At 47.1% G+C, this 13,415-nt stretch overlaps 1 protein-coding gene across 1 annotated transcript in view; it reads left to right on the top strand.

Annotated features, from left to right (window-relative positions):
* Positions 1-700: 700 nt before the first annotated feature.
* LOC146008760 (bMERB domain-containing protein 1-like) overlaps positions 701-13,415 on the top strand; it is a 28,505-nt gene continuing 15,790 nt past the window's right edge. The window contains exons 1-2 of the mRNA XM_083148418.1: positions 701-977; positions 6,033-6,153. Of these exons, the coding sequence (XP_083004544.1) occupies positions 899-977; positions 6,033-6,153 (200 nt within the window). The 5' untranslated portion in view covers positions 701-898. The remainder of the gene's footprint in view (positions 978-6,032; positions 6,154-13,415) is intronic.

Below are 13,415 nucleotides of genomic sequence, written 5' to 3' on the forward strand. Positions count from 1 at the left end.
ATATTAAATTATGTCATTTGGTGTTATCTGGTGAGGGGCAGGATTTGCTTCTGTTTGTCCACATATATTATGATTGGCAGCCACCAGCACTGGTTTTGCCTGGTACATTGACCATAAATAATATGAATTGATCCTGGTCCACCAACCCAAGGCACCCCTGCAAGTGTCCTGAGGCACCCCAGGGTGCCTAGGCACACAGTTTGGGAACCGCTGCCCATGACTACAGATGGGTATACCTTGACAGGAGCCTCTTTCCATCTATTTGACCATATGTGCTCTCCCATCAGTCCAGCTACCTGTATATTCCTAGTTCAGTCCCTACTCTCATTCAATACAAACGCTGTTTAATGTAATTACAAATATTTTTACTACCATAAAATTAGTAGTCCAATGTGTCCATTTATGTGGAATGATTTTCTGTTTATTTATTTTTTGCTACTGCTAATCAATTGCATATCTTCTCCGAGGAGTGTGTGTAACTAGAATAATATACTAAAACTATATGACATCCAAAAGGAAAGTGACTGAGCAGATGTCATGTTGGATACAGTAAGCCCAGAATTGTTTTTAAATTATGGCATATTACCTGTTAATGCAGTATATAACGGTTCTTCGTTGCAGGCTGTCAGCTACAGCAGGTACAGTACATTGAAAGTCCACTAGAGGGAGCCTATGAGACACCAGCATCTGGTGCTTAGCATCCAGTATCTCACAGCTGCTAAATCCCCAATGGTTTGGCAGCAGCCAAGCAAATGTCAGCAGTGTCCCCCTCCTCCTCACTTATTCACTCTGTCCCTCTGCCATGTAGTTATTTATCTCCTTCTTCCAGCGATGCTCTGTCCAGGGGACCTCTGACTACACACTGCTCAGATTTAATCGGGGAAAGCCTCTGCTGAAAATGGAGAATGAATGCAAGGCGTCGAAGCAGTACGGATCACTTGAATCCACTGTGTGGAAACCCAGTGAGCAAGCCACAGGTAGGGATCACATGTACCTGTATTCTGTACCCTATGCCTCACTAAAAATGAACTGTGATTGCATGCCCTGTTGTACTGCCCTGCCTAAATGCAATTCCTGGATATCAGACTTATACTGTATTTGGAACATTTAGAACATTATATAACAAGCATATGTGTAAAAGTGTATTATAGATGCTTTTTCCTTGATATCCGTAAAAAAAAAAAAAAAAATATATATATATATATATATATATATATCAATTATTATGCAACCAACATAATTGCATAAAAGACACTTAAAATTATTGTGATGTAATAATAAGTGGATTGTCCTTACATGTTGTGGGTGTCCTACTGAGTAGTACATGTCAAGCATCAGCATCTGAAGCCAGTGAGCTCTGCACAACTGCATTCATTCATAAAAGCGCTCTACAGCAATGCCTGGTCACGTGCAGTCATCTCATGAATGAGGAAGAATGGGTGGACAGTATTGTAATGCAGCCCCATCACTGTTACCAGTGATTCAGACTGAGACAGAAGGGTCCTTGCTGCAGGTTTTTAGCAGTATAAAGCACAGTGTAGAGTTTGCTATAGTAGAGATAATATTTGGTAATGCTTCATTTATTTATTCTAATGTGTGGTTTATCACTGTTACTTGTTCTTTGTGTTCATGTTTTCTTCATTTATAGGAGTAGCAATATTTTCTTACAGAGGCTGTGTTAAACCACAACCAGCACTTCTAAGAGGGGCTCCTATAAACATAGACGTTTTCTTTTGGAATAACAATGAAAAGACCAGCTGTGATATGATGGTGCAGACTATGCAACTAATATAGGACCCAGAAGCAAACATGCTCCTCATTGGGCCGCCAGAATATGACTGCAAAATGAGTTACCCGCTAATGAGCTTAAGAGGAATTAATCCCTAGTTAAGGCTGGAGGTATTCCTATTTCATGGCTGGAACACAAATTTTGGGCCTGGTTTAGAGCTGATTGTATTGGATTCAATAAATGCAAACCTGGCAAATCAGTCATACTGTGCATAAATGCTACATTTATCTTGATGTAAGCAAATCAAATTGAGGGGTGTATGCAGGGAATCAATCCAGAAATATCAATCATATATATATATTACCCCTTGCTGATGCACTGCTGTTTGATGCTGACATGTTTGGACACCTTCTGCCTTGATAATGGTCCGTGTTGGACCGAAACGTCGGCAGGCTCCAAGTAAGAATTATTAAACCTGGGACCACGTGTTCCTTTACACCGTTATTGTTTGAAGTCTGGTGAGTGCTGTCTTCCCTCACGGGAGCTACTGTATTTACATAGTACTGTCCATTGGGACACTGCTATTTATACGGCACCCTAGCGGTTACCATTTATGTGGGTGAGAGTGCAGGTCCTGTATACTTATATATATATATATATATATATATATTGGGGCAGCGCCAGCATTCGCCCACACAAGTAATGTGGAGGATCCAGACCAGGTTTTGGTAGCAGTATCAGAATCCCAGGTGTAATCAGCAGGGTTTCCAGGGCAGAGTTGCCTTGCTCTCGATGGTGGTACAGATGGAGCAAGGCTCATTCAGCGAGGTCTGGTGGTGGGAATGCCAACCTGCCAGCGGCCAGAATGGTAAGCGTGCACACAAGACGCTGTTGCATTCCCCGCCGGTCCCTGTTGATCGCCACCACCTCCCCGCACCCTGTTTCCCCTAACCCTGCCCATCTCCCTGAAGCTGAGAGGTGAGCCCCGGCACTGGCTGAGAGGCTCTCTATCTATATATCTACCCAATTGATAGTCTGGGAGTGTTATACTATATGGACCATTGGGGCCTTTTAAGAGTCTGCTATGCTCAGAGAACCTATATGCTATTGCCTGTGATACCAACTGCATATGAATGTAACCTGCTATGCTGTCACCTGCTGTTGAGAATAAACAACAAAGTCGTCATCTGAGCCCCTGTGTTTGTGATCCTTTTCACAATATAGATATATTTATACAGATGGGGCTAGCTTCATCTTTGCCATCCTGCCATCACGCCAGCCCCGCCAGGGGGCACGCGCGCATGAGACACTCACGCGCCCCCTGGCAACGGATCCTGCCTCCGGTCCCCGCCGCCTCCCCCGCCGTCTCTGCCCGTCGTTACAGGTACCGCTTGCTGCCCCGAGCGCCCCCCTAACCCTGCCCATCTCCATGAAGCAGAGACAGGCAGGGACACGCAGTGTCCTCGCCGAGAGGCTGGGACCCTGCGCATCGCTGTCACTGGCCGAGATTGAGGAGCAGTGTCCATCAATATCGGCATCGCCAGGGTCCTTTCACCGGAGAACACTGGCGCTGTCCGCTCCCTCAGCACACAGAGCTGACAGCTCGCTCTGTGTTTGGGCTGTCAGCTCTGTGTGCTGAGCGACAGAGCAGAACGGCCTGACCTAGCACAGCTAGGTCACCCTACACACACATCGGCATGTGTGCAGTGCCCATAAGAGCACACACATGCAACTTCAGTGCCCTTGGTGTATGCTGCAGTCACTGCATCTTAATCAGCTGTCAAAATAGCAATCTTTACAATGAGAATGATATTGGCTCACACTGACACTTTCCTGACTGCTCAGTAGACCGTGAACACTTCTTGTTTAATCCTGGAAAGTATTAGTGCACACTAAAAGCCCTTTACTATACAGATCAGTGATCCCTAGTTTGACAACTGTTTAAGAGCTGTGCTGCATAGCTATCCACCATGTGTATGTTGAATTATTTTCTCTTATAATTCATTGTTTAAATAATTATATAGAAAATTAAGGACTAGTATAAAAAGAATGATTCATTGCTATTTCTCATATGATAGTAGTCTGCAGAATGTTTGCAAAAATGTGATTATTGTCACCCAATCTAAATAGTTTTCTGAGTCACTGTTTGGGTCCCTCACATTTGGGGTGAGAACTACTGAGACGTGGCAACTGTCAGAAGGGATGAGATGTACTTGTCTTGGTGTGAAGAAGGGCTCTAGTGACCCGTTCTGACTCCTTCCACGTAGAGCTCAACGAGGAATATGGAACACTCCTGGCATTCAGAATAAACTAGACCACATTCATGTTTTCTTCCAAAGCCGCAAACTTTTTGCCCAGAATAATGATGTCACAAAGGTCTCAATCACTACTCTAATGCTGTGTACACACGGTCCGATTTCCTTTCCGTTTCTATTTAAACTATTGGGGGTAGGAGCACCAAAATGATGACTGCTATGATGAGGGTTGATGGTGCTGGGAAAGGGGAGCAGGGTCAGAGGCAGAACTAGTGGCGGTGCTAGGGGGCTCCAGCCAAAATCTTGCCTAGGGCGTCATTTAGGCTAAGACAGGCTCTGCTCCCTTGTGTACCCTATTGCAGATGCAGTGACTCCGTCTGAGTATGTGAGGAGCACATGCCCAAAAGAATGAACATATCTGTGTGTGCGGTAATACACCTTCTTGTCAAAGCCCAGGAATGCCCAGTACATTCTCTTTACACTTTTTCTGGATGCCTCTGATGTTTCACCTACAACTCTGCACGTACATAATTGGGACGCTGAGGTGGTCTGCCTTATGGGGCGACTTCAGAGCATTTTCTAAGTGAACTCACTAGATCTCTTAGAAAATGTCCCTACGTTGCTCCCTGTGTAGGGGCCCTAGTGTTAGTGATGCGCGGCCCCGCTGGATCACTAACGGCCTCGCCCGGCGATTAATATCCTGCATGCTGGATAAATCTAGTTAATATTTTCTCACTTGCACTCACAATGTCTTATTTGCATAATTTGATTTACCCCTAAGCATGGTGGTGAGAATGTCTGCTAGGGGGAACCAGCCAAATTTTGCCTAGGGCACCAAATTAGCTAGGGCCGGCTCTGCGTGGGATTGGCAGACAAAGAGGTAAGAAGGTCATGCTCACAAGCTTACAGTCTGGACCAGCCATGTTACTGAGGTTTTTGGTGGGCTATATGATGAAGTGTCACTGTGTTGGTTGTGTGAGTGTAGAAAGACAACATATTTAGTTATATGTGGGTGATATTTGGGTAGAATGGTTTATGGAATATGACAACATTCCCTGAAGTTAGTTTTTAGGGAATATGTTTAGGTTTGTTAGGCTTAGAAGAGTCATGTTGTGCGAGGTAGAGCAGTTCATAGATTCCCTGAAAATTCATGTAACCCTGAAAGCTGGTGTGGAAGCTCATGTGTGGATGTCAGACACAGTGGGGATGAGGGGATGAGCAGTGCTGTCTTTCCCATTGGGCTTAATGGGCAGTTGCTCAGGGGCCCCAAGATTCTAGGGGCCCATCCAAGTGGGGAAGACGGGACTGCCTCGGGCTGCTGCGGCGGGTGGGGTGCAGCAGCGACTGGAAGCTTGTATCACTATTTACCAGGTGACAGGAAGCGCTGCTGATTTTGAAAAGACAGTCCGGACTCTGATTGGCTGAATTCTCTCAGTTCAGACTAAGTCAGAATAGGGGGGGGAGAGCATGGGATACCTGGACAACTTTACTCCAGGCCAGCCTCTGTCAGTGGGCGAGGCTGCTGGTACCAATCCTTTAGTAAAAGGGAAGTCCAGGTAGATGGGATTTCAACCCTCCTGGAATGGGTCATGTTGGGAGGTTTCCACAATCTTATACACCCTCCTTCACAAGGGCCCCCCTGTCTGAAGTACTCGGGCACCCCAGAGCCTTAATCTGGCCCTGCGCCACTGTCCCTGGAGTGGAATTTAGTATAGTTTTAATGACTTAGGGCCTAATTCAGCTTCATACGGAGATGAATGAAAACCGCTATTCCTCAGTCTTAGGGCCTGCGAGGCAGTGACGGGGAAGGCCGCATGGACTGTGCGTCATCACATGCAGCTGCTGTGATCTGAAACATGGCGGTATGGCAACTGGTTTAGCACTTCGCTGTAAAGCGAAGTGCACATGATAGCAGTGTGGAGGGACCCAGAATGAAGGGTGGCCATGGAAATGATTGGAGATTCCTCAGCATAATAATAGTCGGTGCAGATGGATGCATATAATCAAATGTTAACAATTGTAACAGTGGCATGTTTTTCTAATCCCAGGTGATGACATTATATCAATGGCAGATTCCACAACCACCGTAGATGATATTGAAGATGAGCTGTTTAAGATTGAAAGGATCCGGGAGATTTTGGTCAGAAGAGAGTCCGAGCTTCGATACATGTGAGTACGGTCTAGTTTGCAAATAGAGACCTACATAAGGTAAAACAAATGCCCATATTGCACAGGCATGGATTTCAGAGGTGGACACAAAAAGAAAAACAGATTACTATCTCATTGTCTGCAAGGTTATGAATGAGAACAGTGTTCTGTTTTCCAGGTCTGAAATTAACTGATTAGTAACACCTGCAGTTTTTTTTAAATGTTTCAGTCAGTATTGAATATATCTATTTTTCAGCATGGACTATGGAAAACGGTTACTGTTTCATCAGAATCAGAATCCGCTGTATTGGCCAGGTATACTTGCATATACTAGGAATTTGTTTTCAGTTTGCTGTGCAGCAGCCAGGTGGGTAACAAGTAAACAGTATACAGTATAAACAATAAACAATATAAACAGGTGGGGGAACATGTACAGTCATATAGAAAGTTATTCCGAGGGGACACCGTGTTAGATTATGTGCAAAGAGTTAAGGCGCGACAGTGAAGTGTTCATGAGTTTACGTGTCAACAGGTGAACCGCTTGAGGAAAGAAACTTTTAAGGCTTCTGGTGGAACTGGTGGGAATAGCCCTGTAGCATCTGCCTGATAACAGCAGATTAAATAAGCCATGGCTAGAATGTAGTTGGTCCTTGACTATCTTCAGGTCCTGGACAGAGGGAAGGTCTGTCCCGATTATCTTCTCCGCAGTTCTGACTACCTTTTGGAGTCTGCATTTGTCTCTCTTGCTGACGGAGCCGTACCAGACCAGTATTGAGGAGCACAGTACAGACTCCACAATTGCGGAGTAGAAGAGAAGCAGAAGCTTCTGTGGGATGTTGAACTTCCTCAGTTGCCTAAGGAATAATAGACTCTGCTGCACTTTTCCAACAATAGTATCAGTGTTGGGCCCCCATTTAAGGTCTCGGGAGATTGTGGTTCCTATGAACTTGAAGGAGTCCACTAGCGACACCACACTGTCAGCAATTGTTAGCGGAGGAACACCAACAGCCTTCTACCTAAAGTCCACTACCATCTCAACGGTTTTGAGTGGGTTGAGCTCTAGATGGTTGCTGCTGCACCACCGGGCCAATCGGTCCACTTCTTGTCTGTAGGCCGATTCGTCCCCATCTTTGATAAGGCCCATGGTGGTAGTGTCATCTGCGAATCTAATTATCGGTACTTGTTTCCTAGCACGGCGCCCAATATTTTCATCTTATGGCATCTTATGCGATCGCATCGCATGCCATATAGCCGCATACAATGCATGCGATGCGATGGTATACGATTTTTGATTGTACAACCACCCTGATGGGTCCTTACAATGTTAAATGGCCCCCCATACTCAACGCCACCCCCCCCCGATCAATGCCAACCCGAAGCGTGGTGAGCGCAGGGGACACCGATTACTTTGCATGTATTGCGCTTCGCTCGCCACGCTTCGTGCTCGTATTCCGCGTCCCCTTGTGGGGCTCGCTGCGCTCGCCACACTTCGGCCACGGTGGCTCGCTGCACTCGCCACACTATCTACAATCAACTCCACGCCGACATGGATAGTGGGGGTATGAAAAGGTCGAAGGTTGCGTCCCGCCACCACTCGCAGGCTCGCTGCACTTACCCTGCTTCGGGTTGGCGTTGATCGTGGGGGGTGGCATTGAGTATGGGGGGCCATTTAACATTGTAAGGACCCATCAGGGTGGTTGTACAGTCAAAAATCGTATACGATCGCATTCTATGCCATTGTATACGTTATTTAGTGTTATGGTATGCGATGCGATGGGCGCCGTGCTAGGAAACAAGTACCTGATTATCTTTACAGATTGCACCTCTGAGGTGCAGTCGTTGGTGGACTGGGAGAAGAGCAGGGGTGAGAGTACACAGCCCTGGGGGGGCTCCTGTGCTGATGGACCGCACTTGGGAGGTGAATTACCCCACTTTCACAACTTGTTTTCTATCAGTCAGAAAGTCCACAATCCAAGAACACGTAGCTTCATGGACTCCTAGGCGGATTAGTTTGGGGTGGAGGATGTTGGGGATGATTGTATTGAAAGCCGAGCTGAAGTCGACAAACAGGACCCTTGCTTAGGTACCAGGCATATCCAGGTGCTGCAGAATGTAGTGCAGGCCCAGGTTGACTGCATCCTCAATGCATCGATTAGATCGGTAGGCGAACTGGAGGGGGTCTAGTTGGTGGCCAGTCACAGCTTTCAGGTGGTTCAGTATCAGGTGCTCAAATGTTTTCATGATCACAGACATCAGAGCTATCGACCAGTAGTCATTCAGATTTGTAATAGTTGATTTCTTGTGGAACATAAGTGGAGCTTTTGAGGCAGGATGGAACCTTGCGTAGCTCCAGTGATTTGTGGAAGATCCTGGTGAATATGGGGGCAAGTTGACCCGAGCATACTCTCAGGGCAGAGGGTGACACCCTGTCAGGACCTGGTGCTTTCCTTGGTTTGGCCCTCTTGAACATCTCCCCCACCTCTACTTGGGTGACCTGGAGTGACTGGAGTTGGCTGTCGACATTTGGGGCAGCACAGAGGGTATGGTTTGGTTCCCAGTGGACTACTTTTTCAAACCTGCAATAGTTGTTCAGCTCATCAGCTAGGTCAATCGAGGCATATTCCCGGGGGGAATAGAAGGGTTTGCAGTTGATACATAGCATCTCCAGGTGAGTGCTGCATTATTTGCCTAGGATCATGACATTAGTGCACCATTTATCATTGATGTAGAAGCAGATGCCACCACCCTTTGTTTTCCCTGAGAGAACCTTGGAGCGATCAGCTCTGTAGAGACCAAATCCTGGCAGGACACCGGGGAGGGGTGTCAGCAATGTGGTCATCCAGCCATGTCTCTGTGAAGCATAGGACAGATGATCCTGCAATGCTTGACCTTGTGCTTCCCATGAGGAGGGACAGCTCATCAAACTTGTTTGCCAGGGAGCACACGTTTGAGAGCAGGATTGCGGAGAGTGCAGACCGGTTCCCCCGCCACTTCAACCTCACTAAGGCACAGGCACGACAGCCTCTCCTCCATGACCAGGGCAGTTACAAAGTGCAGCTTAATCCTGGTTGGCCGCTGCTGGCAGTGCTGGGGAGCTGATGGGCTGGGGCTCGGTCTGGGACCACCGCCACACTACCCTAGGGGTTTAATTTTCTGTTACCTCTGTGAGTGGTTCTCCATGGTTGCCGGTCCACTCTCCAACAACTGCCATTCAACTTTGCTGCATCCTTTCTGCACAGGGCAGCAAGGGCAGCGTGGACTGTGAGGGCTGCCGATCTGCCCACGTCCGGCTCTGTCAGGCTCATACGGGTGGTCTGTTCCAGGGGTGAGCTCCATTTCAGAAGAGCTTTTCTGCTGTGCTTGGTTACCACACTTGGCAAGGTCATCACACTCGACGGGGTGATGAACGAGGACAAGGACAAGGGGGGACATGTTTGGTTGAGCGGCACAGCTCCGAGGCAGCCTTCTGCAGCGCCATATTTGTGATATCCAGTATGATGAAAACACTTTTCCTCTGTGAGTGCTCCAGGTTATTGCTGTGTTCGGTTGCTTCTTTCTTGTACCATTGCTTCTTTCTTGTACCATTGCTTCTTTCTTGTACGTTGTACATGAGGGCGAATATTTTAGATAACGGTGCTTGCAAAAGTATTCAGTGCCCTAAATATGCAAATCATTTGGCTGTATTATAAATGACATTCACAATATGTTTTTTTTGTTTTGTTTTCTTCATAACAACTGAAAAATGTTGCTTGCACAAGTATTCAACTTTTGTACAGTGGAGGATCCAATTTTACACAGATGCAGAGGCGTAACAATGGTGTGGCAGCCCCAGCTGTGGCTTGGGGGAGCCAGCGGTCTCGGGGCGCACTGAAAAATACCTGCTGTCCTTCTGCAGCAGTCTCACCTAGCACATACACATGTACAATTACACAGTTTGCTGTCACTCAGTAGTAGTGGGTGGTCGTGGCTGTGTACTGCAGCTGCGTACCATAGGGGAGCTAAATTTATAGTTACGCCACTGCACAGATGAATGATATTGCCCTAACAGTTGGTCTTAAATTAGCTCCAAAAATGCTATGTGTGCAACAAACTTTGCACTGCCCAGTATCAAACACCATCTCTCAACAGTGTGGTGGTGGTGGCAGCATCATGTGAATATGCATATCTTCAGCAGGGACTGGCAGTGCTGGATTTCCCACATGCCCAGGGGCGGCACCTGCTGGGGGGGGGGGGGGGGGGGGCACTGCATCTTCCTTGCATGCATGATGCAGGGAGAAGCACAGCTGGAACAGGTCAATGCATGGGATCTAAAGGCAGTGTGGGGTTCAATTCCCACAAAAGGAAGGGAGGCTCATTATATTCTATACTACAGGGAGGGGGCAGGCACATTATACTCTATACCATAGGGAAGGGGAAGTACATTATATTCTATACCATAAGGAAGTATATTTGATTCTATGGGGGGGGGGGGGGGGGAGACACAAAGAATCAGAATTATTTGCCGGGTATACTTGCGTATATTATGTATATAGCCAGTTTGCTAACAGTTAAACAGTGCCAGTACAGATATACATGTATTAAACATATTATAAATATATAATAAATATTATTTTTATTAAAGGGGAGGGGGGGGCTGATCATCTTGTGCCTAATGCCTTGCATTAATTGCATTAACGGATCAGTGGATGGTGGTGGGTACTGTAAAACCTGCTAGACTCTGCTTGGGAAGATGTCCTCCTTTCAGCTTACTTATACCCCTTTTCCACTAGCAACCTGGGTCAGACCCGGTAATTTGTACCCGATATCGATACCGGGTTGGACCTGGGTTTAAAACACATTTCCACTACAGCGCTACCCGGTAAATTACTGGATCAGCCCCGTTTACACTTAACCCGGGTAAGGCCTGTTTTTCCTATAGATTACATAACATAAGGCCTTTTTAAAGGGCTTTATCAAGGGGGAGGTCACAAAACAGGGCCACCATTACCCAGAAAGGGCCACCATTAAAGAAAATATTTCCTGATTAAATAAGAGACCACAAATAATTTTATTTGAAAAAGTTTGTGCTTTCATTTTAGTCCCAAATATTCAATATGAAACGTTTTAAAAAAAAAATTGTCTTCACACAAGACATGTAAAACTTCACCAACTTCACCAAGCACTTGGGAGCAACTTGTGCAGCTGCCACTTCTCATATGAGTTAATAATGTAATGCTGGAAATTATGTAAATTGCAGTGGATCTGCATTTAAGTGATTTGTGTCTTTATTTTTATTTAAAATGTATTTATCAACAATATATCATACATCACTTCAGCCTCCAGCAGCTGCTACTGATTTTATTCATGAAGACTGAATATTTGATATATCAATATTATTCTTTCAGACGTCTATGCCTCAGGTCTTAATAATGGGAGGGAAGTGGTTAAATTGGGCATCTTTCATCCTTGCAGACACTCCGGAACGCAGGTGTGAGTCACCGCAAGATGAGTCACTCTTCGCCCATCTTCAGAGGTTGCCTAGCAACAGGCGGGATGCAGAGCAATGAGAGCCTGTCCAGCTTTATTAGCACACTACTAACTAGTCTTGTTAGGATGGCACATGTTAGGGTTTAATCTGAAGATGTCCTAGAGGCAGCTCTGCAGACGATCTCTGTTCCAGATGTACAGTACATGCTTTTCAAACAATTTATAATAAATCCTGCAAATTCTTTCGCTGCACTGCAGATGAAACCCGTCATCATTCATTAAGCGCTATATCACAACTGGAAACAGCAAGGGAGATTGTGATAACAAGCCGCAAAGGTGTAAGCAGCTTGTGCAAAACAATGTGCTTTAATCCCAGAAAGTAAATTCAACACTTCAAGATACGGTCACTAGGTCGACAAGCATTAGGTTGGCATGCATGAAGGTCGACATGACTGAATGTTGACATGGGGTTAGATCGACAGGGTCATTAGGTTGTCACAAGTATTAGGTCGACAGTCAAAAGATCAACATTAGGTCAACATTTCTTTGAGCCAACATGTGCTGACAGGCGGTATTTAATGCCCTACCATCCACTAGGGCAGTGGTTCCCAACCTTTTTTCTCTCCCGTACCCCTTGATTAGGCTTTTCATTGATGAGTACCTCCTCCTCTCAATTAAAAATATAGACAGTATGAGTGGAGAGGAAGAGAGCGGTATGCGTATCCGGTACTCTTTACTTATCACGGCGCCCATCGCGGGCATTGAATGCACTAAAAAATCGGGTGCGACGCGACCGACGCGATGCCCGCGATTTCCCATAGGGAACAATGTTAAATGTCTCAATTGACCCGATTTTCCTGTTCAATGCCTCAATTGACCCGATTTTTCCATAGGAAACAATGTTAAATGGCCCACAGAGGCCAAATAGGCACTCTGAAGTGTGAAATGGCCCCCACAATTGTTAACGCCACCCCACGATCAACGAGAACCCGAAGCGTGGCGAGCGCAGCGGTACGCGTCCTATGACCTTTTCATACCCCCACTATCCATGTCGGCGTGGAGTTGAGAATAGAATAGTGTGGCGAGCGCAGCGAGCCACCGAGCCCGAAGCGTGGCGAGCGCACGCGGATACCTGTGAAGCCTGCGAAGGGACGCGTTTACCTGTGAAGGTATCCGCGTCCGCTCGCCACGCTTCGGGCTCGGTGGATCGCTGCGCTCGCCACACTATTCTATTCTCAACTCCACGCCGACGTGGATAGTGGGGGTATGAAAAGGTCGTAGGACGCGTCCCGCCGCCCCTCGCGGGCTCGCTGCGCTCGCCACGCTTCGGGTTCACGTTGATCGTGGGGTGGCGTTAACAATTGTGGGGGCCATTTCACACTTCAGGGTGCCTATTTGGCCTCTGTGGGCCATTTAACCCCTTCACGACATTTGACGTATATATACGTCATGGTCGGGAAGTACTTCCCGACCGTTGACGTATATATACGTCATGACTTCTAACTGTCACTGCGTCTAGAGACGCAGTGACAGTTAGGTGATGTCTGCTGTCCCTGACAGCAGACATCCCCCCTCGTCGCCCAGGGGGGGCAGGGGTGCCCCCCCCGGTCGGCGATCGCTGTGATTGGCTGTTCAAATCTGAACAGTCAATCACAGCGTTTCCTGTGTTACCGGCGGCTAAGCCGCTCGGTAACACAGAAAACGGTGGTGATCGGTGCAGCACCGATCACCACCGATGTGCAGCCCCCCCTCCCACCCGCCGGGCACTCACCCGGCAGCTCCGTCAGGTCCCCCGGCTCCCCCGGTGCGCACGCAGC

Source organism: Crinia signifera, chromosome 6, assembly GCF_055691185.1.
Source record: "Crinia signifera chromosome 6, ASM5569118v1, whole genome shotgun sequence".
NCBI lineage: Eukaryota > Metazoa > Chordata > Amphibia > Anura > Myobatrachidae > Crinia > Crinia signifera.